At 50.8% G+C, this 25512-nt stretch overlaps 9 protein-coding genes across 9 annotated transcripts; 6 read left to right on the top strand and 3 right to left on the bottom strand.

Moving 5' to 3' along the window:
* Nucleotides 1–619: 619 nt before the first annotated feature.
* Nucleotides 620–3082, bottom strand: N7458_012283 (mismatch repair ATPase MLH1; the record flags this gene model as incomplete). The annotated part of the gene is made up of 4 exons (XM_056915665.1): nt 620–2353; nt 2409–2675; nt 2730–2909; nt 2981–3082. The coding sequence occupies 4 exons, from the start codon at nt 3080–3082 to the stop codon at nt 620–622; spliced, it is 2283 nt and encodes a 760-aa protein (XP_056760419.1).
* A 262-nt stretch (nt 3083–3344) lies between these two features.
* On the top strand, nt 3345–5425 carry N7458_012282 (uncharacterized protein; the record flags this gene model as incomplete). The annotated part of the gene is made up of 3 exons (XM_056915664.1): nt 3345–3954; nt 4016–4267; nt 4317–5425. 3 exons carry the CDS (start codon nt 3345–3347, stop codon nt 5423–5425), a joined length of 1971 nt encoding a protein of 656 aa, XP_056760418.1.
* Nucleotides 5426–5861: 436 nt separating this feature from the next.
* N7458_012281 (proteasome regulatory particle base subunit RPN1) lies at nt 5862–8869 on the top strand (the record flags this gene model as incomplete). The annotated part of the gene is made up of 5 exons (XM_056915663.1): nt 5862–6006; nt 6108–6172; nt 6241–6405; nt 6473–8785; nt 8843–8869. The coding sequence occupies 5 exons, from the start codon at nt 5862–5864 to the stop codon at nt 8867–8869; spliced, it is 2715 nt and encodes a 904-aa protein (XP_056760417.1).
* A 504-nt stretch (nt 8870–9373) lies between these two features.
* N7458_012280 (protein kinase RIO2) lies at nt 9374–10790 on the top strand (the record flags this gene model as incomplete). The annotated part of the gene is made up of 3 exons (XM_056915662.1): nt 9374–9436; nt 9527–9671; nt 9742–10790. 3 exons carry the CDS (start codon nt 9374–9376, stop codon nt 10788–10790), a joined length of 1257 nt encoding a protein of 418 aa, XP_056760416.1.
* A 1307-nt stretch (nt 10791–12097) lies between these two features.
* N7458_012279 (mitochondrial 54S ribosomal protein uL23m) lies at nt 12098–12992 on the top strand (the record flags this gene model as incomplete). Its single annotated transcript, XM_056915661.1, has 3 exons — nt 12098–12177; nt 12324–12611; nt 12737–12992. The coding sequence occupies 3 exons, from the start codon at nt 12098–12100 to the stop codon at nt 12990–12992; spliced, it is 624 nt and encodes a 207-aa protein (XP_056760415.1).
* A 408-nt stretch (nt 12993–13400) lies between these two features.
* Nucleotides 13401–16331, bottom strand: N7458_012278 (putative LON domain serine protease; the record flags this gene model as incomplete). The annotated part of the gene is made up of 3 exons (XM_056915660.1): nt 13401–13488; nt 13550–15794; nt 15866–16331. 3 exons carry the CDS (start codon nt 16329–16331, stop codon nt 13401–13403), a joined length of 2799 nt encoding a protein of 932 aa, XP_056760414.1.
* Nucleotides 16332–17085: 754 nt separating this feature from the next.
* Nucleotides 17086–18183, top strand: N7458_012277 (Porphobilinogen deaminase; the record flags this gene model as incomplete). The annotated part of the gene is made up of 1 exon (XM_056915659.1): nt 17086–18183. The coding sequence occupies one exon, from the start codon at nt 17086–17088 to the stop codon at nt 18181–18183; it is 1098 nt and encodes a 365-aa protein (XP_056760413.1).
* Nucleotides 18184–18459: 276 nt separating this feature from the next.
* N7458_012276 (IGBP1/TAP42 family protein) lies at nt 18460–19637 on the bottom strand (the record flags this gene model as incomplete). Its single annotated transcript, XM_056915658.1, has 3 exons — nt 18460–19035; nt 19092–19368; nt 19426–19637. 3 exons carry the CDS (start codon nt 19635–19637, stop codon nt 18460–18462), a joined length of 1065 nt encoding a protein of 354 aa, XP_056760412.1.
* Nucleotides 19638–20147: 510 nt separating this feature from the next.
* Nucleotides 20148–25306, top strand: N7458_012275 (uncharacterized protein; the record flags this gene model as incomplete). Its single annotated transcript, XM_056915657.1, has 12 exons — nt 20148–20281; nt 20338–20543; nt 20597–20700; nt 20754–21019; nt 21073–21180; nt 21235–21580; nt 21629–23407; nt 23468–23868; nt 23920–24445; nt 24501–24686; nt 24748–24900; nt 24959–25306. 12 exons carry the CDS (start codon nt 20148–20150, stop codon nt 25304–25306), a joined length of 4557 nt encoding a protein of 1518 aa, XP_056760411.1.
* Between the last annotated feature and the right edge of the window lie 206 nt (nt 25307–25512).

Below are 25512 nucleotides of genomic sequence, written 5' to 3'. Positions count from 1 at the left end.
ACACGACTTTTTGAATGAGGGATGACTTGTTGATTGATTTGTTGATTTGTACTCGAGTTTGGCGCTGGGCGTTGCGGGGATTTTATCAGATGGAATGACCAAGAATGCTTCCAGCAGCAATATGGATTGACGATGCGACGCTTTGTTTGACTTGGACCCTTTTTTCCCGCCATGATTGTCATTTTCTCCCTTGGCCATGGCCATTCTCATTTCTACCATGTCTGGGTCACCCACCCTTTTTAGCTTTTTCATTTCTCCTGGGGATTTCTCGATCCCATCACTTTCTACATCTTCTGACTGCGGATTATGGATTCGCTTTGTTTGTTCTCCGTTTTTCTTGTTCCTGTCTGAGGCTAAGAGTATCGGGCAATCATCCATATTGATTCGGGATGAGGCAAGTTTTTCATGGTCCATGGATCCTATGTGCCATAGCGACACCGCTTTTTGTTGACTTTTCTTTTTGTTATATCTCTTGTACTGGTTTAGGGACATGTGTTACAGAGTATGGGAAAGGACGGGCGTGGTCACGCACCACAATTACGAGATCTATCATGTTTTGAATTCTATCCAGGGGCCTTAAGAGATAAGTCTATGGTTCGTAACGGGTTGTATAGGATGATCAACATCGCTCAAAGACCCTATAAAGACCCTTCAGATCGGCAACCTCCACTACTCCCTTCAGCATCCGTGATGTAGCAACCAGTCGTGATCGTATAGCCGGGAATACAGCATACTCCAACATTCTCATCATCTGCGCACGGCGTGCCTGGATCAATGGATCCTCATTCCCTACAGCTGAACCCTCTTCATTAGGTGGGGGTCCCTCTTGCCCCGTCTCGGTAGTCAGACTGGCCAGCCGATCGTTTGATGGTGGCGACGGGAGAACGGGGAGTTGCTCCGGTGTATAAAAGGCAGCCAGCTCGCGCATAAACGTGCGAAAACACTCCTCCTCACCTGTCCAGTCCACATACGGGCCCAAACGGAGGAGGAAGCGCGGAAGCTTCGCCAGCGCTGGCACATAGCCCTTCAATAGTAGCGGGAGCGTAAGCAGCTCTCCCTCTTCACTGACCTTCATCGAAAAGTACTCATCAAGCATCTCTCGTCGCTCGATCAGGGTACGAGAGATTAGCTCCGCGGCATTAGCCAGAATGCTCGCTGCTTCCGGGTTATTCCCATCCGCTTGTTCCTCTTTTTCAGCGTCGACTGCAATTTGGAGTAGATCGACCAGCTTGGGCGGTGGATCTAGCTTGATCACGCCAAAGTTTCCAAAATCTGTTAGTCCGACTTGATAGAAGAACTCATTGCAGGCGAGCCCGTAGTCTACCAGGTAGAGTTTCACGCCGGACTGGATGGCGACGAGCCGGCGTCGCTCGTCCACCAGGCCGACGTATGTATGTGATGCAAACATTTCAGTTAATGTGTTATGCATGTCGGCGCGCACGGCGCTGCGGAGATTTTTAATGGATGTTAGGGCGATGCGGAGTGGCTGGCGATCTGTGATTTCGTACTGCAGCCCATCATCTTGTATGGGAGGCGGTGGGAGGCCAGGTTCAGCAGGAATACCCGGGCCAGAGGGAGAGTGGATGGGGGCGGGAGTGAGCATAGAGGTGATTTTGCGGATTTTGGAGTCCGTTCGAACCAGATTGTTTTCGTATGGGCGCTTGGTTGGTGCAGGGGTCTTGGGGGTAGCTGCTCCTTTCCCGTCTGTGGCGCCATCTTTGGATGATGGTTGAAGGGTTTCGATGGTTTGTACGCCCGGAAGAAGACTTTGCGTGAGGAAGGTACGACTAGAGTCAACTTGAGCTAGCTTAGATCTGATCTCGTCGCAGACCATCTCGATGATCTCATCTTCGTTCAAAAAGTTGACCTCCCTCTTCGTCGGGTGAACATTGACATCCACTCGGTTGGGCTCGATCTCAAGGTCGAGATAGATGAACGGATGGCCGCCTTTGGGCAGGAAGGCGGAGTATGTTTGTTCCACGGCTCGTTTGATAGCAGTCGATTCAACCGCACGGTGGTTAATGAAGAGCAGGATTGTGGTCTTTTTGACATGATAGTTGGCGTTTGTTGCCAGACCCGAGGCACGAAAGCCAAGTTTATCATCAGAGCTCTTGAAGTCGACCAACTCGTTGGCGACCGCGCTACCATGGATTTGGCGAATCCGGTCAATTGTATTGGCACTTGACGGAGTCGAGACGCTGACCCCTGAATCGCCATGCTTACGGCACGAGAACGCGACACCAGCGCAATGGACCGCATATCTACCCACGACGTCCAGGATTTTGGCATATTCTTCACTTGCCGAGCGAAAGGCGCGACGGCGAGTAGGGACATTGTAGAATAGATCTTCCACCTATTTAATTCGTCAGAACCAGAGTTCCTACCCAGTCTGTATGGCCAATACTCACGGTTATTTGTGTCCCTCCACGTCCAGCAGTAGCTTTCGGTGCAGCAGGCTGGCCTGGTTTCGCCGGGACCAGCTTGCCATCGCCATAATGGGCTCTCCAGGCACAGCTCGAGCCGGCCGTCTTTGTTGTGACCGTCAAGTGGGCAATATGACTGATGCTTGCCAGCGCTTCGCCACGAAAACCGTATGTCCCGATAGATGTGAGGTCCTCGAATTCCTTAAGTTTGGACGTCGTAAATCGCTCGCAGAGGATAGGAAGGTCATCACGCTGGATAGTGTCAGTATTCTTGATTTCTCTTGTGATGACTTTTGGTAAACACACATCAATGCCGTGTCCATTATCCGTAATTTGGAGAAGCTTCAGCCCACCATCCTTTACGAGAACCTCGATCGACGTAGATCCCGCATCAACAGAGTTTTCAATCAGCTCCTTCAGTGCATGCATGGGCGCAACAATAATCTCTCCAGCTGCAATTTTGTTGACCACATCGGGATCGAGGGCCTTTAAAGCTCGATTAGCCCAATAATGATCTCACATAGTGTTGGCAGGATGAGCAGCTGGCATTCTCCTACCTTGATTCGCTTCGGTTTAGGAGGCCCAGACAGATTTGTTTCGTCTACTGGGCGCTTTGTGCCCCGTTGTTCAGGCGCATCGACATCCATCTCGCCCTCCATGTTAAGGAAGCTGATGCGTCGCGTGTTGGCGTCGTGGCGTGGAGAAGACGCGGATTAGAGGACGGCGATAAGCCGATAAATACGATAAGCCGATAAGCGCTGCTGATATCATTGTGGGTGGATCCTTTCACTTAATTGATCCTCCCCCATCTCCTGGCCTACTCACGCTGGCGGCATCCTGAGTAGTTGACCTGGGGACGATCCTTTATATACATGCTACAGTCAAGGCCTCGGGATACTACGGCGCCTGTGTTTAAGCACTATGGCGCCTTCAAAGTTGCCCTTGCGGGCTGATGAAGAGCTCGGCAAGAAGGACGATGATCACCGATTATCCGACCAAACGCGCTTCCGTCTCCTTCAAAAGTCGAGGATTCCTCGTCCCCGGCGTCTTATAGTAGTTGTCATTGCTCTTTTCCTTGTCTACGAATTCTTCAAGCACATGCCCACAGACTTAACTCCCGCGGCCGAACGATACAATCCGAAGATCGCGGCGCTTAAACACCAGAGTCCCACATCACCTCAAGGATCAGTACAGTCGCCCACAGCGCCGAGGGTCCAGATTCCACCAAAGGCGGAGATTGACCGTAATGGACATGAGGAGCAAGTGTTATATGACGGGAAGATTCGTTTCTACGAGTTGGCCCAATCGCTCCCTCGCAAAACGCGTCCCGCAACGTTGGCTACTGAGGCAGTATTGTTCGCCGCAGCAAGCCTTCGTAGTGTTTCGGATATGCTGCCCTTGGCATGTGGAATGGCAGCGAGGCAGCTGAATCGCGTACATTTTGTTTTGATGGGGAAAGAGGAGGTTTCCATTGATGGCATTAAACAAGTGAATGGAATTAGTGATCCCGAATGCCCAATAACCTGGCATGGTACGTTGTTTATCCCCGTCAAGAGGTATAGATATCGAGAAATGCTGATACCTTCGAACAGACGGTCGGCCGGACCGCGCACCCGAATCCACCCATGCCCGCCTGGAAAGGTCCGTGGCTGGAGGCTTTGAGGTTCTTCAGGCGTTCATTGCCCCAGAGGTTATAATCACACAAAGCCAGGAATGGGAAGAACCCTTTTTCTGGAATGGTGTTGAAGCACATAAAAAGGCGTCGAATATCCCTCATATTGCGCTTCCTGCTCCTTCCATCAACCTCATGTGGATGGCGCATATTGATAGCACCGCCCTTCAAGGCAAGCCTCTCGGTTTCCCGATCACTTTGAAATACTGACTTTCTACCAGTCTGGAACAATGTCCGCGTTGACATGGTAGTCCATGCATCGGAATCATCCAGCTCCCTAATTCGACTCATTCGATCATTGGACGACGCCGATTATCTTGGCAGTGAACCCAGCTTGACTGTCGAGCTACCTCCCTGGGTCGACTTGGATCTGTTGGACAGCTTGCAAAATCTGCAAGGTTTATCAAGATTGGAAGGGCGTATCACCCTCAGGCGACGTATTCAACCCCACTACATGGACCCGGTTGAGGCATCCCTTCGCATGGTGGAAAGCTTTTACCCTTTGAATCCGAAGGTGTCCCACTTACTCCTGTTGTCTCCTCAGACGGAGCTCGCCCCATCATTCTATCACTACCTCAAGTACAGTATCCTGTTCTACAAGCAGTCTACTCGTGGACAGCGAGACGGGTCGAAGCTCTTGGGCATTTCTATAGACCTGCCATCTTTGAAGCCCAGTTCCGAGAGCGAGGTATTCACCCCTCCACTACCTCAGTCTTCAGATCGGACTCAAGGGCCTGGGAAGCGAAGCGTCCCTTCTTTTCTTTGGCAAGCGCCTAACAGCAATGCGGCACTTTACTTTGGAGACAAATGGGCCGAGTTTCACTCTTTTCTTTCCAGCCGGTTGGCTATCTCAGAGCCAGTTGCTACGATTGCCTCGCAAGACAAGATTATCTCCACTCAGTATCCAGCTTTTATGGAATATCTACTGGAGATGATGAGAGCCAAGGGATACTATATGGCCTATCCCTCTTTTCCAGGACGTATGGCCGCACCTCTGGCCACGATACATACCGACCTCTACCATCCTCCAGAGGAATTTGCGTACGGATCAGACTCCAAGAACCCTGACAATATTGAAGCGCTGTCGGCTGAAAAGCCAGTTGACCGAGCGCATACCATCATGCCTCTGCTCGACACATTTGAACTAGGGCATTCTCTCCTTGCGTCGATGCCTATGCTGTCGTATGATGCAGAGCAGTTAACAGATGAAATGCTTCAAGAGCGGACCGTGGACTATGCAAAACACTTCCGGGTTCGATACGGAGCCTGTTCTCAAGATAGTACCTCTGTTGATGATCCCTCCGCACATCTATTCTGTCTCAAAGATTGATTTATGGATTTTGGAGGTCTTTCCATCTTACGAGTTGTGTAATGCATGACTGGTGGCAACCTGACAGTCCATTTTGAAAGTATCGATAACTTAGACCAATCATTTCGCTGTGAATCACCTACAACTGTAGCATTCAAATCTGTAGAACAATTCAATCTCATCTTTCGCAATGCTGGGATGTTGGTCAACGGAGATCCCATCGAGGCAAAACAATGACGAGCTGGAGGGCTTGGCGGAATTACATAATCCGGGAGCTGCACCAGCCTGAGCTCTCTGCGCTTCCATCAACCAGCTCACAATCCACCACACCACCCGCCATCTGCAGGACTCTATCCCTTTCTGTCATTGAGTCGCTGCATACCTCGTTTCTTTACCCTTGAAATCTCGTCACGCCCCTCTGGTTTTACACACACCCGGTCGCCAGATACCGTCAGAGATGGCCAACGAGGGCGAACGGCCAACCTCCGCCGACAAGGGCAAGGGCAAAGCTGATAATGTCCGCGAGCTGAACGGCAAGAAGCCACAGAAGGATGAGAAGGCCCCTGCTGAGGGCAAGAAGAAGGATGAAGAGCCCCAAGAAGGTAGGTCATGGCAAGCCCGTTGCCCCGGGTTTCGAAGCGGAGAGCACGCGGCCGCTGCAGCACCTCTCTGGCATTCGGATCAAATACTGATTATCTTCCAGATGAGCTCAGTGAGGAGGATCAGCAACTGAAAGATGAGCTTGAGATGCTTGTTGAGCGGTTAAAGGTGGGATGAATCCCGTGTCCTAGCTTGATACTCGCGATGACGTGAGTGCTAACATATGCTTGCGATAGGAGCCGGACACCTCCCTTTACTCCCCTGCTCTAGACGCCATCAAGAATTTTATCAAGACCTCAACATCTTCTATGACCGCCGTTCCCAAGCCTCTCAAATTCCTCCGACCGTATTATGATGAGCTTGCAGAGCTGTACGAGAAGTGGGCAGCGGGCCCTGTCAAGGTATGGCCGAGTACTTTGGGACACATTCACGGATGACAAAAGCTAACAGCCCGTCTTCTTTGTCTAGGACTCGCTGGCCGATATGCTGTCTGTGCTTGGCATGACTTACGGTGACGAGGAGAAGCCGGAGACACTCAAGTACCGCCTGTTGGCCAAGTCCGAGGACCTTGGCTCATGGGGTCACGAATATATCCGCCACTTGGCGCTGGAGATTGGGCAAGAATATCAGAACCGGCTGAACGCAGAGAAGGAAACACAGGATTTGTTGGACCTTGCACTCTCGCTGATCCCCTACTTCCTGAGTCACAATGCTGAAGCCGATGCCGTCGACCTGCTGAGCGAGATGGAGATCATCGAGGAGATTCCGCGATTTGTGGACGAGAACACATACGCCCGTGTCTGCTTGTATATGGTCAGCATGGTCAATCTTCTCACCTACCCTGAGGACCAGCAGTTCCTCCGCACCGCTCACGAAATCTATGTTCGCTACAACAAACTCTCCCAAGCCATCGTGCTTGCTATCCGACTGAACGACATCGAGCTCATCAAGAGCGACATTAATGCTACTGATGACAAGGCTCTTAAGAAGCAGATGGCATTCCTGGTCTCACGGCAGCAGATCTGGCTTGACTTGCCCGCCGAAGATGAGGAGGACGAGGCTCTCAATGACTGTCTGAACAACACCTCTATCCCGAAGCATTTCAAGTCCCTTGGGAAGGAGCTCAACATTCTCGACCCGAAGATGCCTGAAGACATCTATAAGACACACTTGGAGAACAGTCGTGGTGCTGGTCTCACCAACCTCGATTCCGCACGACACAACTTGGCCAGTGCCTTCGTCAACTCGTTCGTCAACGCCGGTTTTGGCAACGATAAGATGATGCTTGTCGAAGGAGAGAAGGGTCCGTGGGTGTGGAAGACCAAGGATGATGGTATGCTCTCGACGACTGCGTCTCTGGGTATGCTACTGCACCGAGATGTTGAGGACGGACTCGATAAGATCGATAAGTTCACATACGCTCAGGAAGATCAGGTTAAGGCGGGTGCATTGCTGGCAATCGGTATCTTGAACTCAGGCGTTCGTCTCGACTCTGACCCTGCACTTGCCCTCTTGAGTGATCCAGACAACCTCGAGGCTAAGAATGTACCAATGCGGGTGGCTTCCATCATGGGTCTTGGTCTAGCATACGCCGGTTCCAACAAGGAGGAGCTTCTGGAGATCTTGCTACCAATTGTAGAAGATACGTCGCTAGACATGCAGCTTTCTGCCATGGCAGCAGTGTCTTTAGGTCTCATTTTCGTCGGATCATCAAATCACCAGGTTAGCGAGGCCATTGCTACGACGCTGATGGATGAGGAGCGCCAGAAGCAGCTCAAGGACAAGTGGACTCGCTTCATGGCTTTGGGTCTGGCACTGCTCTACTTTGGCCGTCAAGAGGAAGTCGATGTCATTCTTGACATCCTCAAGGCTGTTGACCACCCCATGGCCAAGCCTACTTCCGTCCTTGCCTCGGTTTGCGCCTGGGCCGGTACTGGCACCGTCCTCAAGCTGCAGGAGCTTCTTCACATTTGCAACGACATTATTGAAGAGAAGGAGGAGAACAAGGGCGATGAGCTCGTTCAATCGTACGCCGTTTTGGGTCTCTCCCTCATCGCCATGGGTGAGGATGTTGGCCAAGATATGATCCTCCGCCAGTTCGGCCATCTCATGCACTACGGCTCCAGCAACATCCGTCGGGCTGTCCCTCTTGCTATGGGTCTTATCAGCCCTAGCAACCCCCAGATGAAGGTTTACGATACCTTGTCTCGATACAGCCACGACAACGACAATGAGGTTGCCATGAACGCCATCTTTGCCATGGGTCTTTGCGGCGCCGGTACCAACAATGCTCGCCTGGCTCAGCTGCTGCGGCAATTGGCTAGTTACTATCACCGTGACCAGAACTCCCTGTTCATGGTGCGCATCGCCCAGGGTCTCCTGCACATGGGCAAGGGTACCATGACCCTCAACCCCTTCCACACCGACCGACAGGTTCTCTCACGGGTATCGGCCGCCGGTCTACTGACTGTTCTGGTGTCTTTGATTGACGCCAAGCAATTCATCTTGGCCGAACACCACTACCTTCTCTACTTCCTCATCACCGCCATGTTCCCTCGTTACCTTGTCACTCTGGACGAAGACCTGCAACCTGTCACCGTCAACGTTCGTGTTGGTCAGGCTGTGGATGTTGTCGGCCAGGCTGGTCGTCCCAAGACTATCACTGGTTGGCAGACCCAGAGCACACCAGTGCTCCTGTCTTACGGTGAGAGAGCCGAGTTGGAGGATGAGCAGTACCTTCCTCTCAGCAGCACCCTTGAGGGCTTGGTCATTCTGCGCAAGGTAAGCATTTTTCCCTCTTGGTGTCATTCGTGATCATCACGCTAACAAGACAATCAGAACCCTGACTGGGAAGCCCCCGAATAAACTAAATGAGATGTTTCCCGATCCACCTCCATGACCTGCCACCAGCGAGTCCAGTATAGTGGTCGGCTTATTGTCGGATCTAATGTATTCAGAACGACCGAGGAATAGCATGGAATTTTCTACCCTCTTGCATTTGGTTTTATCGGTATATCGGCCAGTTTGGATAGGCTGCGTCCACTAGGAATTCTTGTGTAGACTACGTCTTTTCGTTGATTGGGGGCTCGTACTTTTATCTTCTGGGCAGTTTAGATAAATGTAACATGAACGCTTATCTTTCATATAATCCTCCTTCATCTCATCTGATTGGGCTTGATGGAAGAATTTTCTACTGTACATACTGGAGGTACCCGAATCGTACAGATCTGTCCCAGATAGGAGATAGGGCTTAGGGCTATGAGCTTATCACTTTTTTCTATCTCCGCATTATCCTTCATGTCCAAGCCCAGCGGGTTTTCCTTGAAGGTTCAATCTCTCAATTTATCAGTGATTTGAAACGATTCCAAGATGAAGCTCGACGCCAAGGCTCTTCGTTATCTCACCTCTGAGGATTTCAGAGTGCTTCAAGGGGTACTTATCAACCCCTCCACCCCGCCATGATCCCGACAATGGGTCTCCGACGATCTGCTCAGCTGGCTAATTCGAGTCTGTCTTTTCTAGGTGGAAGCTGGAAGTCGTAACCATGAAGTCGTCCCCACTCCCCTCATCTCTCAGCTGTCGGGCCTCCGTGGAGGCAGTGGCGTGCATCGATCTATCTCGAACCTGGCCAAGACGAACCTGATCGCAAAGGTCAAGAATGCGAAGTGTACGCTTTTTTTTTACCACAGCGCATTGGAACCATGAACCAGAAGCTGATTTTTCCATTAAATCTACAGACGATGGCTATCGACTCACTTACGGCGGTCTCGACTATTTGGCGCTGAATGCGCACCAGAAACAAAAAGTGGTCTACTCAGTCGGTAACCAGATTGGTGTAGGCAAGGAGTCAGATATTGTCGTGGTTGCCCACAGCAGCGGATCTCAGCGCATCCTCAAAATCCACCGTCTCGGTCGTATTTCCTTCCGAACTGTCAAGACCAACCGCGATTACCTCCGACACCGAAGCTCAGGATCTTGGATGTACATGTCTCGGCTGGCAGCCATGAAGGAATTCGCATTCATGAAAGCGCTTAGGGAGAACGGCTTCTCGGTCCCCGAGCCTATCGCTCAGAACAGGCATACCATTGTCATGGAACTTATCGACGCTTTCCCGCTCCGTCAGATCTCCAAGGTGGCCCACCCGGAAGCACTATACTCCGAGTTGATGGATATTATTTTGGAACTGGCGCGATTTGGTCTCATCCACGGTGATTTCAACGAGTTCAACATCTTGATCAAGGAGATTGTAGAACCCAGCGACAAGGGAAAGGGAAAGGCTCCCGCGAATGCGGACGCTGAAGAGTCAGATGAAAACGTTCGGCTGGAACCAGTGATCATCGATTTCCCACAGATGGTTTCCATCGATCATGTCAATGCTGATATGTACTTTGATCGCGACGTCAACTGTATCAAGCGGTACTTCCAGCGGAAATTCCACTTTGTCAGCGACGTGCCTGGCCCGTTCTTTGCCGATGCCAAGAAGAACTTCCTGAAGAACCCTGGTAAGAGACTGGACGTTGAGGTTGAGGCGTCCGGTTTCTCAAGGAAGATGGCTCGCGAGCTGGAGACCTATATGAAGGAGGTTGGTGCTGATGGCGATGCTGGTGCTCGTCGCGATGATTTGGATGATGAGGAGGAGGACGAGGATGATGATGAGGAGGAGGGGGGCTCAGAAGAAGATGAGGAGGAAGAACAAGAGGAACAGCCCGGACAAAGCAGCACAGAAATGGATGAGAGCTCTCAACGGTTAGAGAAGCTGCAGGTCTCCGAGTCATCAGGGCAGTGAGCGGGATCCGAGATTGTGCTTTAATGACCATGAATGATGATGACCATAGACTGTAATATAAGCTCTTTGTTGTTGCATATTGACTACCTGGATGGCATTGTTATGTTGAGGATTGATCCCACGAGTACTTGGGTAGAGAGAAAGGATCACAGTTGAATAAAGTCCTAAATGCCATCAATAAGCCTAAGGCAAGCAAGCATGCAGTGGCATTTCAAAGATCTGAATCTATAGACCAAGAAAATGGACCATCTGAATACGCTTCCCTCTTCTGTTTGTTGAAAGGTCTTCTTGGATAGGCAATGTTTCTCAATTTAGCTTTTAAGATATCACTGATGAGATGATTCTGAAATCTCTTAGGTGTTTCAAACTGATGGAACCCTAGTGTATTCCTTAAATAGCCAGCACCTTCTCTTACTGTCCTGCACTAGTCTCCGTCACTGGACTCTTCCCATCTGTTCACAGCTACGCTTTATCGTGTCTGCTTCTGAGGGCCTTGTATCTTTCGGTTTCTACTGCTTTGGCTTCGTTACTGGTTTGGCAATTCCACTTTTCCACCAAAAATGGATGGAATATCGTGGAAAGCAAAAGGCAGAGCAGCAGCTAGCGCTACCATTGGTACGTCCAGCTAGCCCTTCATCCCCAAGGCCCAGTACTTGGGTACGTAATAATGGCCCTGCTACTCCATACCGGGAGCTGGATTCTCGTGGTCCTCGATATCAAGCTTGGCGTCCGAGTAATACACCACCAGGCGCAAAAGCTCAATAGCCAGGGTATCCCTTTTAATAGGCAGCCGAAATGCTTCGCGGGCAGAGTGATTACCGTGCTTTAGAAGGCCTTCCACAGGGCGTTGTCCACTGCGTCGTGATTTCGAGACTTTTTGTTTCTCACGACCTATTTTCTCCTTTTTGGTAGATCAAACCTTGATGTTAAGGAGTGTTTTAGAATTTTTCGCAGTATTACCTGATGTGTGTAGAGTGTATGGTATCGCGTGACCCCAAATATGTCTTCCAAACTCCAGGCTAGCCTCGTATCTAGATAGGCCGAACAAGCAAGGGTACAGTGTTCACCTCCATCAAATGATATTCTAAGCATATCTGACGCAAATAGGTATTATGAATGCATATCTTAAACCCTATAACAACGAAATGTTGCTACAAGTCTAGACATTTCGTGTCTCGATACTGAGTCTTGGCATGAGCGTACGGTCGGCGGTGCGGCCACTCGCGCAATTTGGACACCCGCAAAAGATACTCCAATGCTCCAACTGTCCGATCTCCGTCCACCACCAACAATCACACATCCTCACAATGGTGCGCCGAGCAGTCGCAATCCCCAAGGCGGCGAAGAACGCCTTAGTGCCGCCTGCCCAACGGAAACAGGTCTTCCTGTACGTTCAGTCCCTTCCGACTCTCCCCAAAGCCGCGCATCAAATTTCATTTCTCCGAGGGCCTTGAACCAGCACGGTCAAATCTGCGACTACGCCCTCATTCCCCTAACGAAGAGCCCCAATACTAACGTAATTGCGATCTACAGACCTGAATTCGTCATCGCCCTCGTCCGAACACCTTTCCTTTCCTCCCGCTATGCCCAATTCCGCGTCCCTCTGAACTTCAACAAGCTCGATCTCCGCGATTATCTCCAGAACCTGTACGGCGTTGGCGTGGTCAGCGTCCGAAGCTACGTCGAGCAGCAGCCCATCACCCGTATTACACGGGATGGACGCAACATTGGTCAATGGCGGCGGCCGCTAGCGCAGAAGCGAATGACCGTTGAACTGCGCGAGCCATTCGTGTACCCCGAGCAGCCCAAGGATCTCAGCCCGTACGTCTTTCCTCATTATCTCCTTTTACACGGTAGCTTTGTGCATGGTTGGCATGATTACCGACTCGCACATGCGGTTGGTGGTATCGAGTACATTGCTAACACCTCGTTTTCAATACAAACAGATGGGAGAAGAGCTCTTGGGATGCCAGCGAAAAGTGGCAAAACAAGATGCAGAAGAAGTCGCAGGATGGACCTCACAAGGCCGAGGAACCTGACTATGATTTGCGCAAGGCATTCGAGAAGCAGGCTAAGGAGATTAAGAAGAATCCCGAGGAGTGGCGGCCATCTTCGAAGGTATTGGGTTCGGACTTTGCGCACAAGGGATTCGCTAGGACAGGGAAGGCTCCGGCGCCGCCTAAGTGGATGTCGAAGTCGTGATTGGGTGTTTGGCTGTTTCGATTTGAAAATGGGTGTTTCTGTATTTTTTTTTCATACTCTCTTGGGGCACATCTTGTATTATATCACCTTGAGGTCGCATTATATAGATCTCAATATCTGAGCTCTTCTTTCATCTACGAAAGGAATTCGACTGTATTTTGAAGATGCAAACGGAGAATACCTTGTCGTATTGTTGTAATCTAAACAAAGAGTTGAATTGATGGATGTAGACATGAAAAGAACTTGACGACATAATAGCACCACAAAGTCGCAAGAAAAATTACAGTCAACGGTGGCCATGAGGGTCAACCACGCTATGCAAGAAGGACTAGAGGAGAGGGCTGGAAGAACGGGGGCAAAATTGACAGGAAACATGACACAGTGAACTTTGTTTCAAGGCCAAGTAATCTACAGGCGACTCTCAACAAAGTTCATGTGGTGCTGACCAGGCCAGTGCGCATCTGGCCAGATATGGCGAAGAGCTTCCCAAATGTACCTGCGAGAAGATGTTAGAATGGTGATGTCGGGGACAATTTGCGATACAACTTATAACTTACTGAACGTAAATAATCTCCAGGCCCTCGCTCACCTCCCGAGGGACATCCTTGACATCCTTCCGGTTAGGGTAGGGCAGCAATACAGTCTTCACGCCTGCACGCAGAGCCCCGATGAGCTTCTCCTTGATACCACCAACGGGCATCACACGACCCCGCAGCGAGATCTCGCCAGTCATGGCAATCTGTGGAGGAACAGCCTTGTTGGTGAACAAGGAGATGAGCGCCACAGTGTGAGCGAGACCGGCCGAGGGACCATCCTTGGGGATGGCACCTGAAGGACAGTGAACGTGGAGGCTGCGGCTTTTCATGATATCCTCGTTGGGATCGTGAGTGAGTCCCAGCTCAAACGAGTGGGCCTTCACCCAAGTAAGAGCCACCTCAACAGACTCCTTGAGGACATCACCCAGCTTTCCGGTGAGCTGGACACGTCCGTTACCAGGCATGTCAGCCACCTCAATGAAGAGGATGCTACCCTGGCCACCGCTGGAGTAGGCAACAAGGCCGGTCACCACACCAGGACGGCCATGCTTCTCGGCAATCTCCTCCTCGAAACGCTCGATACCTAGGATTTCCTCCAAGTCTTCTAGGGTCACGATCGGGTTATACTCGTCCAGACGACCGGTGTCGCCAGCATCAGCGTACTGGACAGCCTTGTAACGGCAGATCGAGCCAAGCTCACGCTCCAGATTACGAACACCCGCTTCACGAGTGTACGATGTGATGGTTTTGTCGATGACCTCGTCGGACAGATTAATTTGGCTATCTGACAAGCCGTTGGCGCGAACCTGCTTGGGGATGAGGTGGCGCTTGGCGATGTGCCGCTTCTCCACGGTGGTATATCCCGAGAGCGAGATGGTCTCCATACGGTCGAGCAGAGGCGCAGGAATAGTGTCCAATGAGTTGGCAGTGGCAAGGAAGAGAACCTTGCTCAGATCGATAGGAATATTGATGTAGTGATCGGTGAAGGTGTAGTTCTGTTCGGGATCCAAGACCTCCAGCATGGCCGCAGAAGGGTCACCCTGGAAGTTGGCACCGCCAATCTTGTCGATCTCGTCAAGCAAGAACACTGGATTGGCAACGCCAACCTTCTTCAAACCATTGACAATGAGACCGGGCATGGCGGCGACATAAGTCCGCCGGTGACCGCGGATCTCTGCTTCATCGCGAACACCACCAAGAGAGATCCGGTGGAACTTGCGACCAAGCGACGCAGCAACAGACCGAGCCAAGCTAGTCTTGCCAGTTCCGGGGGGACCAACGAGGAGCAGGGTGGGAGACTTGTCAGTCGTGCGCTTAGATTTCAAGATTTCTAGACGAGCCTCAAGCGCAACCCGATCAGCCTCCGAGATCAAAGGCACATCGTTCTCTAGATCTCCGTGAGAGGCGGCATCCAGGTCCTTTGTGAGCCCAGTAATTTGCCGCTCCACGTCCTCGTTGGTGTTCTGCTTCAACCGCAGCACAGCCAGATACTCCAACAGTCTCTTCTTGATGCGCTCCAGACCGTAGTGATCCTCATCGAGCTGCTTGCGAGCCCGCTTCAGCGTATCAGGGCCAAGTTGGTCTTCAGTGACCTTGGCCCATGGGATCTCAGCCAGGTTCTCCAAGTAAGTACGGCAAACACCGTATTCGGCGTTGGCCGGGTTCATCTTGCGCAGGCGCTTGAGTTCTTTATCCGCAACCTTCTGAGCTTCCGCACTGAGTTGTGCATCCTTCAGCTTCTGAGCCAGCTCGTCAATCTCATTCGGTTCCTTCTCTTCATTATCGTTGCCACGGCCGCCAGCCGGTCCAGGTGGCGTGAGACCTGACAATCCTTGCATCGCACGTCTTGCCAGAATCTCGCGCTCTCGTGGATCGATCTGGCTAATATCAACATTCGAGTTAGGGGGGAAGGAGGTTGTGGTAATAGATGTCACCTTCACGCTGCTCTTGATATGCTGAGCTTGGCGAGTCAGTATCTCCACCACGCGCTCCAATCGCACCTTAACATCGAATGAAGCTAATATCCGTAGCTTCTCCTCAAAGCTTGCATCAGATACGTCGGCCATGAAATCGGCGAGCTTTCCTGCCTGGCCTAGTTCCGACTTTGAAATATACAGTTCGAACTTCCGAGCCACGAGTGGCGACAAGCGAGTCGAGGCGGCAGAGAGCAACGAGGAGAGACGCAGGAGGGTAAGAAGCTCGCGAGAGAGCTGTCGCAACTGTTGGAACAGTTCAGTGGCCTCAGGATCGCCATGAATGGATGAGGCTGATGAATGGAGTATCAGTGATCTGCTTGTTGACTCATCAGAGTATACACCTCAGGGGGGATAGACATACTGCTCTCATCGTGAAGATAGACCTCGGCCTCAAAGAATGGGCGGTCCTTCAGGACCTTCTTGACCGTGAATCGCTGGGAGCCTTGGACCAGAAGGAATGGCTCGGCATAGGCCCGGCGCTGGACGCCGATCACCTTACCAACCGTACCATAACGGAAGAGGTCATCCTTGCGCGCCTGGCCCGCATCGACTGAGTCGTAATCATCCTTTCTCTCATCATCCGACTCATCGCCCTCCAGAAGCTGTTGTCCATCGCGACTGAGGAATGGCGAGCTCAAGGGAATACATCCGAAGGTGATTGAATTGCCGTCGCGCTTGGAAGGCCGGTCCACCAGAGAGGACAGCAGGTTGGTGAGGTCTGGACGGTTAGAGACCGGGATGCGTAGAGTCACACCGGGAAGCAGGACGGAGCCCTTGGCGAGAGGCACCAGAGGAAGCTTGGTGGCTCTACCGCTGTTAGATCCCATCTTGAACAGTGCTCGGGAATCGAACGGTGGCAAACACAGCGATAGGGCCTCACGGGCGGACGGAAAGAGACGATAGTGAGGTGTGGAAGTGGTAGGCAAGTGGAATTATCACGAAGTAGTGATTCAGGGAGAGGAGGATGAATGGGGAAGGGAATGAAGAGGAGATGGCCGAGGAAGAGAGGTGGTTCCAGAACCTACTGCAGGCCGGTCGAGTTAGTTAGCTTGCTTTGGGGGGAGAGTCCGGGGGAAGGCGATAAGGGCGAGTCGCATGTCTCGTAATCTCCACGTCCCGAAGCCGAGGTTAGTTTCCGTACCGTACGTCAGATCTGTTGATCATGGGGGTACTTGGAAAGTAGTCATAGATATAGGCACTTTAGCCATATTTATTGACAATATTTAGTTGGTATTGTACAGTAATCAGTATTTCTGGCTTTCTTGACTAGACATAGGTATAGACATAGCCCCCTCACCCCGCATCTGAGAGAATTATGGTGTGGTCCTTCGAACCACTGAGTACTGTCTGGCGTGATTCTCAGCGGCTGCGACCGTGTCCCGTGATCGGCCCCTCCACGGAATTATGCCTCCCTTCCGACCCTCCGCTTTCCAAGTCTCGCCTCTATTCGCGTTTTCCTCGGCCAAATCCCTCGGCTTGGTTTCCCTTTCACGAGTCATCGCTTGTCTGATTGGCACAATTGACGTGATTCGTCTAACCTTCGCCTCGTCTTAATCCCCTCTCTCGCTCCTCCCTTTCAAGATGGCTGCCTCCGCCCCCGCCTCCAAGACTTCCTTCACCATCGGCACGCGCAAATCCAAGCTCGCATTGGAACAGACAGAGCTGGTGGCCGCCGCCCTCAAGAAGACACACCCTGGCTATGAGTTCAAGATTTTTTCCAAGGAGACTGCGGGCGACCTCAACACAAAACTTGCGCTGCGCGAATTTACCACCAAGAATTTGTGGACCGAAGAGCTTGAGGAGTTGATGATCGATGGACAGGTTGACTTTATTGTCCACTCTCTCAAAGGTCAGAGCAATGGCGGTTTTCTGAAATTGCCCCGACTGGTCTGGTTCAATACGCTCATACAGTTTTTAATTTCATTAGATGTCCCCACCGTCCTCCCCGCCACTTGCACCCTAGGCCCGATGATGCCCCGCGAAGACAGCAGAGACGTGCTCGTCGTCAAGCAAGGGCTGCCATACAAGAGCTTGGCGGAGATTCCCGCTGGCTCCGTCGTTGGAACTTCCTCCATCCGCCGAACGGCCCAATTGGCCCGCAAATACCCTCATCTCAAGGTCCTCGATATTCGTGGAAATATCGGCACCCGTCTGGCTAAGCTGGATGCGGAAGACAGTCCTTACACCTGTGCCATCCTCGCAGCCGCGGGTTTGTTGCGCCTAGACCTGGCAGATCGCATCACGGAATATCTGGACTCGAAGAACAGTGGTATGCTCTACGCCGTCGGACAAGGTGCCTTGGGTATTGAGATTCGGAAGGAAGATGCCTTTATGCAGGAAATGTTGAGTAAGATTGGTCACAATGAAACCACCTACGCGTGTCTCGCTGAGCGCAGTCTGCTGCGGACTCTGGAAGGTGGCTGCAGTGCGCCATTGGGCGTCGAGACTGAGTGGGTTCAGACTGCGAAGGGATCCAAGAAGCTGCGAATGCGCTCTGTGGTTGTCAGCGTCGACGGCCAGCAATGCGCACAGGTCGAGATTGATGGCGATGTTGATTCCACTGAGAGTGCAGAGGCTTTCGGTGTCACCGTGGCTAAGGCTTTGGTGGGAGAAGGTGCGGGTGCGATCCTGGAGGAAATCCAGCGCAACAAGGTGGTCAAGGAGAACTTCTCCAGCTAAAAAAATATCCCGGTAGACTCAAGCCATGAATATTCTATGGTCGAGATGCCCTTTTTAAAATGAAGAAATTAATGAAAATCATGATTCGATCCTACGATCTAATCCAAGCACAGCATTGAATTTGGTGGATGCTTGGAATGAACCCACATGGTGGAACAGGGCCATGAATCATGTATTGGAGAATTACATCCTACTCCGACAACACCGTCTATACCAAAGCATCCAAAATGAGGATTAACCAACCAGAGTCTTACAATTCGCAGCAGTAGTAGAACCTCAGCCCCGGTTCAACGTGTTGCCCGACCCCTTGGGATTCGCCTCCACGTATTCGTCCCAGGCGCGTGCCTTCATAGTTTCTTCATCTGCCTTTTCCATGTCATCCTCGTCAACCTCTGGTTTCATACCAGACTGTTCGCCTCCCTGAAGTACATTTCCCATCCTATGCTCTTCTTCCAGATACTCCTCAATCGTCATGGTCGGGAGATTATGACCTGAGCGGAACACTCCTTGCTGCAGCTGCGTCCGACGATCCAGCAATGTAAAAGGCTGCATCGGTTTGCCTTTACTGTTCAAGAGGGGTCCATTCCTTCCCCGGCCCAGAAGTTGTGACAGAGACGGGTCCAGGCGATCTGAGTAGTTCGCTCCTCCCAGGTTACTTCGTTGTCTCGGGTCATCGGGGGTTGTTTGCGGCGGTGCGGGGGCATTCCGCATGGCAGATAGCATTGACAGTTCTTGAATCAAAAGATCCAGCGCTTGGAAGGACTGGTGTATATAGAGCTGCAGCTCCGCTAAATAGAGTCGTCGAGTATCGTCATCGTCGCTTTGGAGTCGAGCTTCATTGCGAGCAAGGTACTTCAGATCATGTCAGTCTGCAAGCCAGACACGACCAAAGCACACAACAGACGTACCTCCAATTTTTGCTTGAGCTCTTTCTCTTCCCGAAAGCGTCTCACTTTGACATCCCGCCGAGCTGCGGCATCATTCAAGGGAGCGAGAGTGAAAGTTGACGGATTAGCCATGTATTGTTCAAACAGCTTTTTGTCCACCGCTGACAGTAACTCGTATTCATCAAGTCGTGCAATAAATCGTTCATATTGTTCCAATGTGCGCCGAAGGGTAGCTTCGCGATCAGCAGTAGACCCTCGCTGGGTGAGTTCGGCAAGATGGTACTCCAACGTCATGTATCTAACAGGCAGGAATTAGCCCACTAGCAAGCATCTACCGCTTTCCCAAGAGACTCACTGAATATCTCCTGTTGACACATCGTCTAGCGACTCATTTGAACTGAATAGCGACAAAATGCTGACTTGTCGCTGGCATTCGTGGAACTTGGTGATTGCCGCATTGACTGCGTCCCGGTAGCTCTCGGTGTTGGTATCTCCCCTCGACTCTAGCGCTGCCTTGGCCTCCTTTGCGGATGTGAAAAGGGACCGGAGACTCTGGGATTCCTCCATGTTAGGTGGTGAAGCGAGGCAAGTGAGAAAGGAATAATCTCAGAGTGGCTCGTGTCCCCGCGATTTAGGCGGGAGTTTTGGCGAGGCGATAAGGCGCGATAAGTGGAGAGCTCAATCTTATCATTAGGAAAGAACTAAACGGTAGGTGATGTGAGTCGCTGCCATTAATAGAAAGACCCCAACCAATAAATATTAATGCGGATGAGAGAATGAGTTTCTCATTGGCCTCTCATTTGATCTGACCTGTTGGTCATCTGACCAGGGCTCTTCAGAAAGGAATATACCATCAAACACACCACTGGCTGCACAGTTCCTCTGCGTGTATAAATATGCAGCGCTTCTGACATCCTCTTCTAATTCTTTTCTCTCTCACAACTCATCCAACTCAACTCTTTCTTACTAACAGACTACATAGAGATCTACATCTTGCCAAGAAGATTGCAACTCAAATAATCTTTCTGAAAAATCCACCCCTATCACACTCTTCGCCAAAGGCTACAGAAAACAACCATGTCGCTTCTTGACGTCTATGAAGAGCCACCGGCAGCCTCCTTAGATGAGTCTGAGAGCGAGACAGAGAGCAAACTCACCCGGGATAGACGCTCTGAACGTCAAAAGCTTCAAGAGGCTCAGTTCCAATCACTGTATGTTTCCAATTGAATAAATACACTTTCCAAACATATATCTGACCAGTTAGCAGATTAGCCCAACATGCAAATCGTGACCATAGCACGAGCGAGAAGACCGAGAAGGTTCGGAGCTCAGCCTTCCCACGCGAGCACCTCAACATTTCCCAGCTACTCAAAAGACAAGAAATCGGTCGCGCCGATCTGGACCCTCGTGCGTACCAAATCGAGCTATTCGAGCGAGCAAAGGCCGAGAATACGATCGCAGTTCTTGACACAGGTTTGGAATACACGCTACTTGACTTGAGCAATGGAAGTTTACATAGTCAATAGGATCGGGAAAGACCTTGATTGCTGTCCTTCTGCTGAAGCATATCCTGCAGCAAGAGTTGATCAATCGTGCAGACGGCAAGGCTCCTCGAATTGCCTTTTTCTTGGTATATACTTAGATGGCTAGTCCCCAGAATGATCAATGACTGACAATAAGCAGGCCCATAGCGTGACTCTTGTGTTTCAGCAGTCCGCTGTATTGCAGAATAATCTTGACCAGAATGTGGCACACATCTTCGGTGCGATGGGCCCAGATCTCTGGGATCAAAAAATCTGGGATGACTACTTTGCCAAAAACATGGTCATCGTCTGCACAGGGGAGATTCTCAACCAATGCCTGCTGAATGGCTTCATCAAGATAAGTCAGATCAACATTTTAATCCTCGATGAAGCTCATCACGCGAAGAAAGATCACCCTTATGCACGGTGAGTTTTCAATCACGATATTGACTTCCAAGAATAAAACTGACAATCAAAAGCATCATTCGAGAGTCCTATCTCAAAGCCCCTTTGTCTGAACGCCCTAGAATATTTGGGATGACGGCTTCACCTGTCGATGGAAAGACCAAGATGACTGAAGCAGCAGCGTAAGTCGTTCCACCATTCATAGGAGACCAGAAGCGCCTGACAAAATTTTATAGTCAACTCGAGATCCTGCTTGGTAGTCGGATTGCCACCACTGCAAATATGGAGGCGCTCCGTCAGATCGTGAACCGACCGTTCGAGGAAACGTGGACATATTCGAAGCTTGGCTTACCTTTTGCAACAAAAATATACACTCAGCTGCAAGAGACGTTCGGAAAGGTGAAATCACTTGAGCCCGTTTTCAGATTCGCTTGGGCTGCCAGCTCAGAGCTAGGTGAATGGTGTGCGGATCAGGTGTGGATCCAAGCCCTGAGGGAGGATGTGATACCTCATCTCGAAAGTGGCACAGGAAAACACCCCGAGTCGGACCCTTATGGGACTGAGCAGACTCGGAAAGATCTCGTGAGTGCCAGAGATGTTTGCGACATGGTAAGAACCCATGAATTTCAGGACCCATGGGCCGAAGGCCAGCTCAGTTCGAAGGTTCGACTCCTTCTGGAGAGATTGGCACTTCATTTCGGTTCATCAGATAAGAAGAAGTGCATCGTCTTCGTTGAGCGACGCAATACCGCGAAGGTTCTGCTGCGCCTTTGCGAGGTGTTGAAAATTCAAAACCTTCGCCCCGGAATCCTGGTCGGAGTTCGAAAGTCCGATATCACTGGAAATGTTACATTTCGTCGTCAGTTTGAGGTCAGGGGCCAGTTTCAAGATGGGACAGTCAATTGTCTCTTTGCGACAGCAGTTGCGGAGGAAGGCCTCGATATCCCAGATTGTAATTTCGTCGTGAGATTCGATCTCTACGACACGCTCATCCAGTACATCCAGAGCCGCGGACGCGCACGGCACGCCAAATCGACCTATGTAACCATGGTTGAGGCAGACAATGAGAGTCATAAAAGAAAACTGCAACAAGTGCGCGAAGCAGAAGTTCTCATGAGATCCTTCTGTGAGACCCTCCCCAAAAATCGGTTGCTTTGTGGACATGACTTTGATGTCGACCTGAAAGCAGTTCTGGGAAAAGAAAAGGGAAAGAGAACTTACATCATCGAATCCTCTGGAGCAAAATTGACCTACGGGCATGCAATTGACGTTCTGGCCCGCTATGCAGCATCACTGCAGTATCAGGAGGAAGACGTTAATCAGAATCAGAATCAAACTCAAACTGACACAAGCACCTATGTGAACTACACCATGCTCCCTGTCGGAGACAAATTTATCTGCGAGGTCATGCTTCCTGACAAGTCTCCTGTCAGAGGCGTGCTAGGCACCTCGGAGTCAAGTAAAGCCATGGCCAAAGGTTCGGGAGCATTTGATGCTTGCATGATGCTCCGGAAGCTCAAACTTTTAGATAATCATTTCAGGCCGATGCTTCATCGGCACCTACCTGCCATGCGGAATGCCAAGCTGGCAATCGCTTCGAAGAAACAGGATAAGTATGACCGGCGCTGCAAGCCATCTCTCTGGAGCGATCGGATTGGGGCACTCCCAACATCGCTATATGTGACGTTGATCCGGTTCAGTCCATCAAAGCCGCTGACGCGACATCATGCCCCGTTGATATTGCTTACCCGTAAAAAGCTCCCGAGCTTTCCTAGTTTCCCGATTTTCCTGGATGATGACATAGAGACCTCAATCCAGACGGTGTGTTTCGAGAACCCTCTCGCTGTCAGCTCCCAGCAGCTAGGCTATTTCACAGACTTCACACTCTCTGCATTCCGTGATGTATTTCACAAGATTTTTGCCAAAACCCCAGAGGTATTTCCCTATTGGCTGGCCCCAGGGCGTTCGGGCACGGAAGTCATAAGTTCTCCTACTTTGTCGGATGCCATGATCGACTGGGGAGTCTTGCGTTTCGTTCAAGAGCACCGCGAGTGGAGGTGGTCAGAAGACATGGAGCCTGAATCTCTTCTAAATCGTTTCATTTACGACCCATGGACTGGCAGATATCGTTATTTTCCACTCAAGATTGACCCGGATTTGAGTCCATCAGACGCTCCACCTTCTTATGTGTCAGACCGCCCTGGACTCATGCAAAACATCATGAATTACTCCTCGAGCCTGGGCAAAAGATCGCGATCCCTTTTCCTGGAACGCTGCAACTGGGCTCAGCCAGTATTGCAAGTAGAGATTGTTTGCCTCCGCAGAAATTTCCTGGACAGAGCAACCGCGTCCGAGAAAGCCGGGAAAAGAAAATGTGTTATCTGCCCTGAAGCGGTGATGCTCTCTGCGGTGAGTTATGCAATTCATTCAGACTTGAATTTACATAGTTTGTTCTGACTCTCATTATAGATTCCTTTGTCAGTGGTTACATCCTGCCTGGCGTTTCCTGCTGTCATTAGCAGACTAGAGTCATATCTGATAGTGCTGGAGGGCTGCCAGCACATAGGTCTCGATCTCAGGCTGGATTACGCTTTGGAAGCCTTTACCAAGGACTCTGACAACACTGAAGAGCATCGTGAGGAGCAAATACATGTCCAGCGAGGCATGGGCAAGAACTACGAGCGTCTGGAGTTCCTGGGTGACAGCTTCCTCAAGATGGCCACATCAATTGCGCTTTACTGCCAGAGGCCGGACGACAACGAGTATGACTATCATGTCTACAGAATGTGCCTTATCTGCAACAAGAACCTTTTTGACGCGGCGATTAAGATCGAGCTCTACGAGTATATCAGAAGTCGTGCATTTTCTCGGTATGGCCTGGTCTATTATCTTTCCTCGAGATTGACTAACACAGAACACAGTCACACATGGTTCCCTCCAGGCATCCATCTTCTCCAAGGGCGCAACTTTACCAAAAGTCTTCAGACTGAAGCTAGTCACAACCTGGCCAAAAAGACAATTGCAGATGTCTGTGAGGCCCTGATTGCAGCTGCACTGTTAACGGGGGGAAAAGTCCATCGTTTCGATATGGCCGTCCGTGCTGTGACCCGCTTCGTCAAGAACGACACGCTCACAGTTTCCCATACTGCAACATCTTGGGCGGATTACTACTTGTCTTACACGAAGCCAAAGTGGCAAGACAATGTGCCGAATGGATACGAGTTGGATCTTGCTCAACAGGTTTTCAAGAAGCTCGGTTACCAATTCAAATATCCTGCCTTGCTTCGGTCTGCATTCACCCACTCCTCTCTCCCCCGCCAATTGGCCATTGTACCATGCTACCAGCGCCTTGAATTCCTAGGTGATGCACTTCTTGACATGGCGTGTGTTGAGTATCTGTTTCGTCGCTTTCCCGGCAAGGATCCCCAGTGGCTCACGGAGCACAAGGTAAGTGATCGACGTGCCTCTGGAAATATTCGCAATTGCTGAAATACTCTTCAAGATGGCAATCGTGTCGAACAAGTTTTTGGGTGCCCTAGTGGTGCATCTCGGACTACATCGACATCTCCAATTCGCTGACGGTCCCATCCAAGGGCAAGTCACTCGCTATGCGGAAGAAATGCAGAGGGCAGAGGCTCAGAGTGACGGTGCAATGGACTACTGGCTCCATACTACGGATGCTCCGAAGGTAATTCTGATCATCATGAATATCATGTCTCCTTACGAAGCTGATCAACACACCAATATAGTGCCTTCCCGACATGCTCGAAGCATACACTGCGGCAATTTTCGTGGACTCAGGGTTTGACTACGCTGTAGTCGAGGAATTCTTCGATGCACACATCTTACCGTACTTTGTGGACATTTCTTTGTATGACACCTTCGCCAACAGGCAGCCGACAGTAAGACATTTTCCCCTGTTAACAAAGTATTATTGGACGATCGCTGACCGGACCACAGACTTTCCTGTTTCACCAGCTGGCCACTGTCTACGAATGCAAAGACGCCTGTTTGAAGGTTGGAAAAATTCCTGGGTCAGATGCAGAGGAGTCGATGATGCTTGCTGCCGTGATGGTACACGGGCAACCCATAGGAGAAGCGTATGGAACCTCAAGCCGGTATGCCAAGGTCAGAGCGAGTGAGAACGCTATAGAGGCTCTCAAGATGCTGCTACCCATTGATTTCCGCCTCAAGTTTGCTTGTGACTGTCACTCGACGGACACCAATGCTGAAAATCAGATCGAGACTAAAGAAGAGAACCTCCTCGATCTGCGGTTTGAACAGAAAGGGGTTATTCCGGTGCTATGATTGACGCCATCTTTGATTTCACATTGCTTGTATAGTTGTCAAGACTGCAGGTGTTAGTTAAATCAATCAAACATGTATGATTACAAGATAGAAGGGCCTTGTAACACTCATTAAGACAATTCTGTACGGAGTATTGATATCGGCATGGGTGGAACGGCTCAGGAACCCGGTAGCCGTCACATGGTTGGGCGTGACACGCCTAACCT

Source organism: Penicillium daleae, assembly GCF_028827525.1.
Source record: "Penicillium daleae strain IBT 16125 chromosome Unknown utg000009l_segment0_segment0, whole genome shotgun sequence".
In the NCBI taxonomy this organism is placed as follows: Eukaryota; Fungi; Ascomycota; class Eurotiomycetes; order Eurotiales; family Aspergillaceae; genus Penicillium; species Penicillium daleae.
The sequence above is the reverse complement of the archived record's forward strand: the minus strand, read 5'-3'. Positions and strand labels throughout refer to the sequence as shown.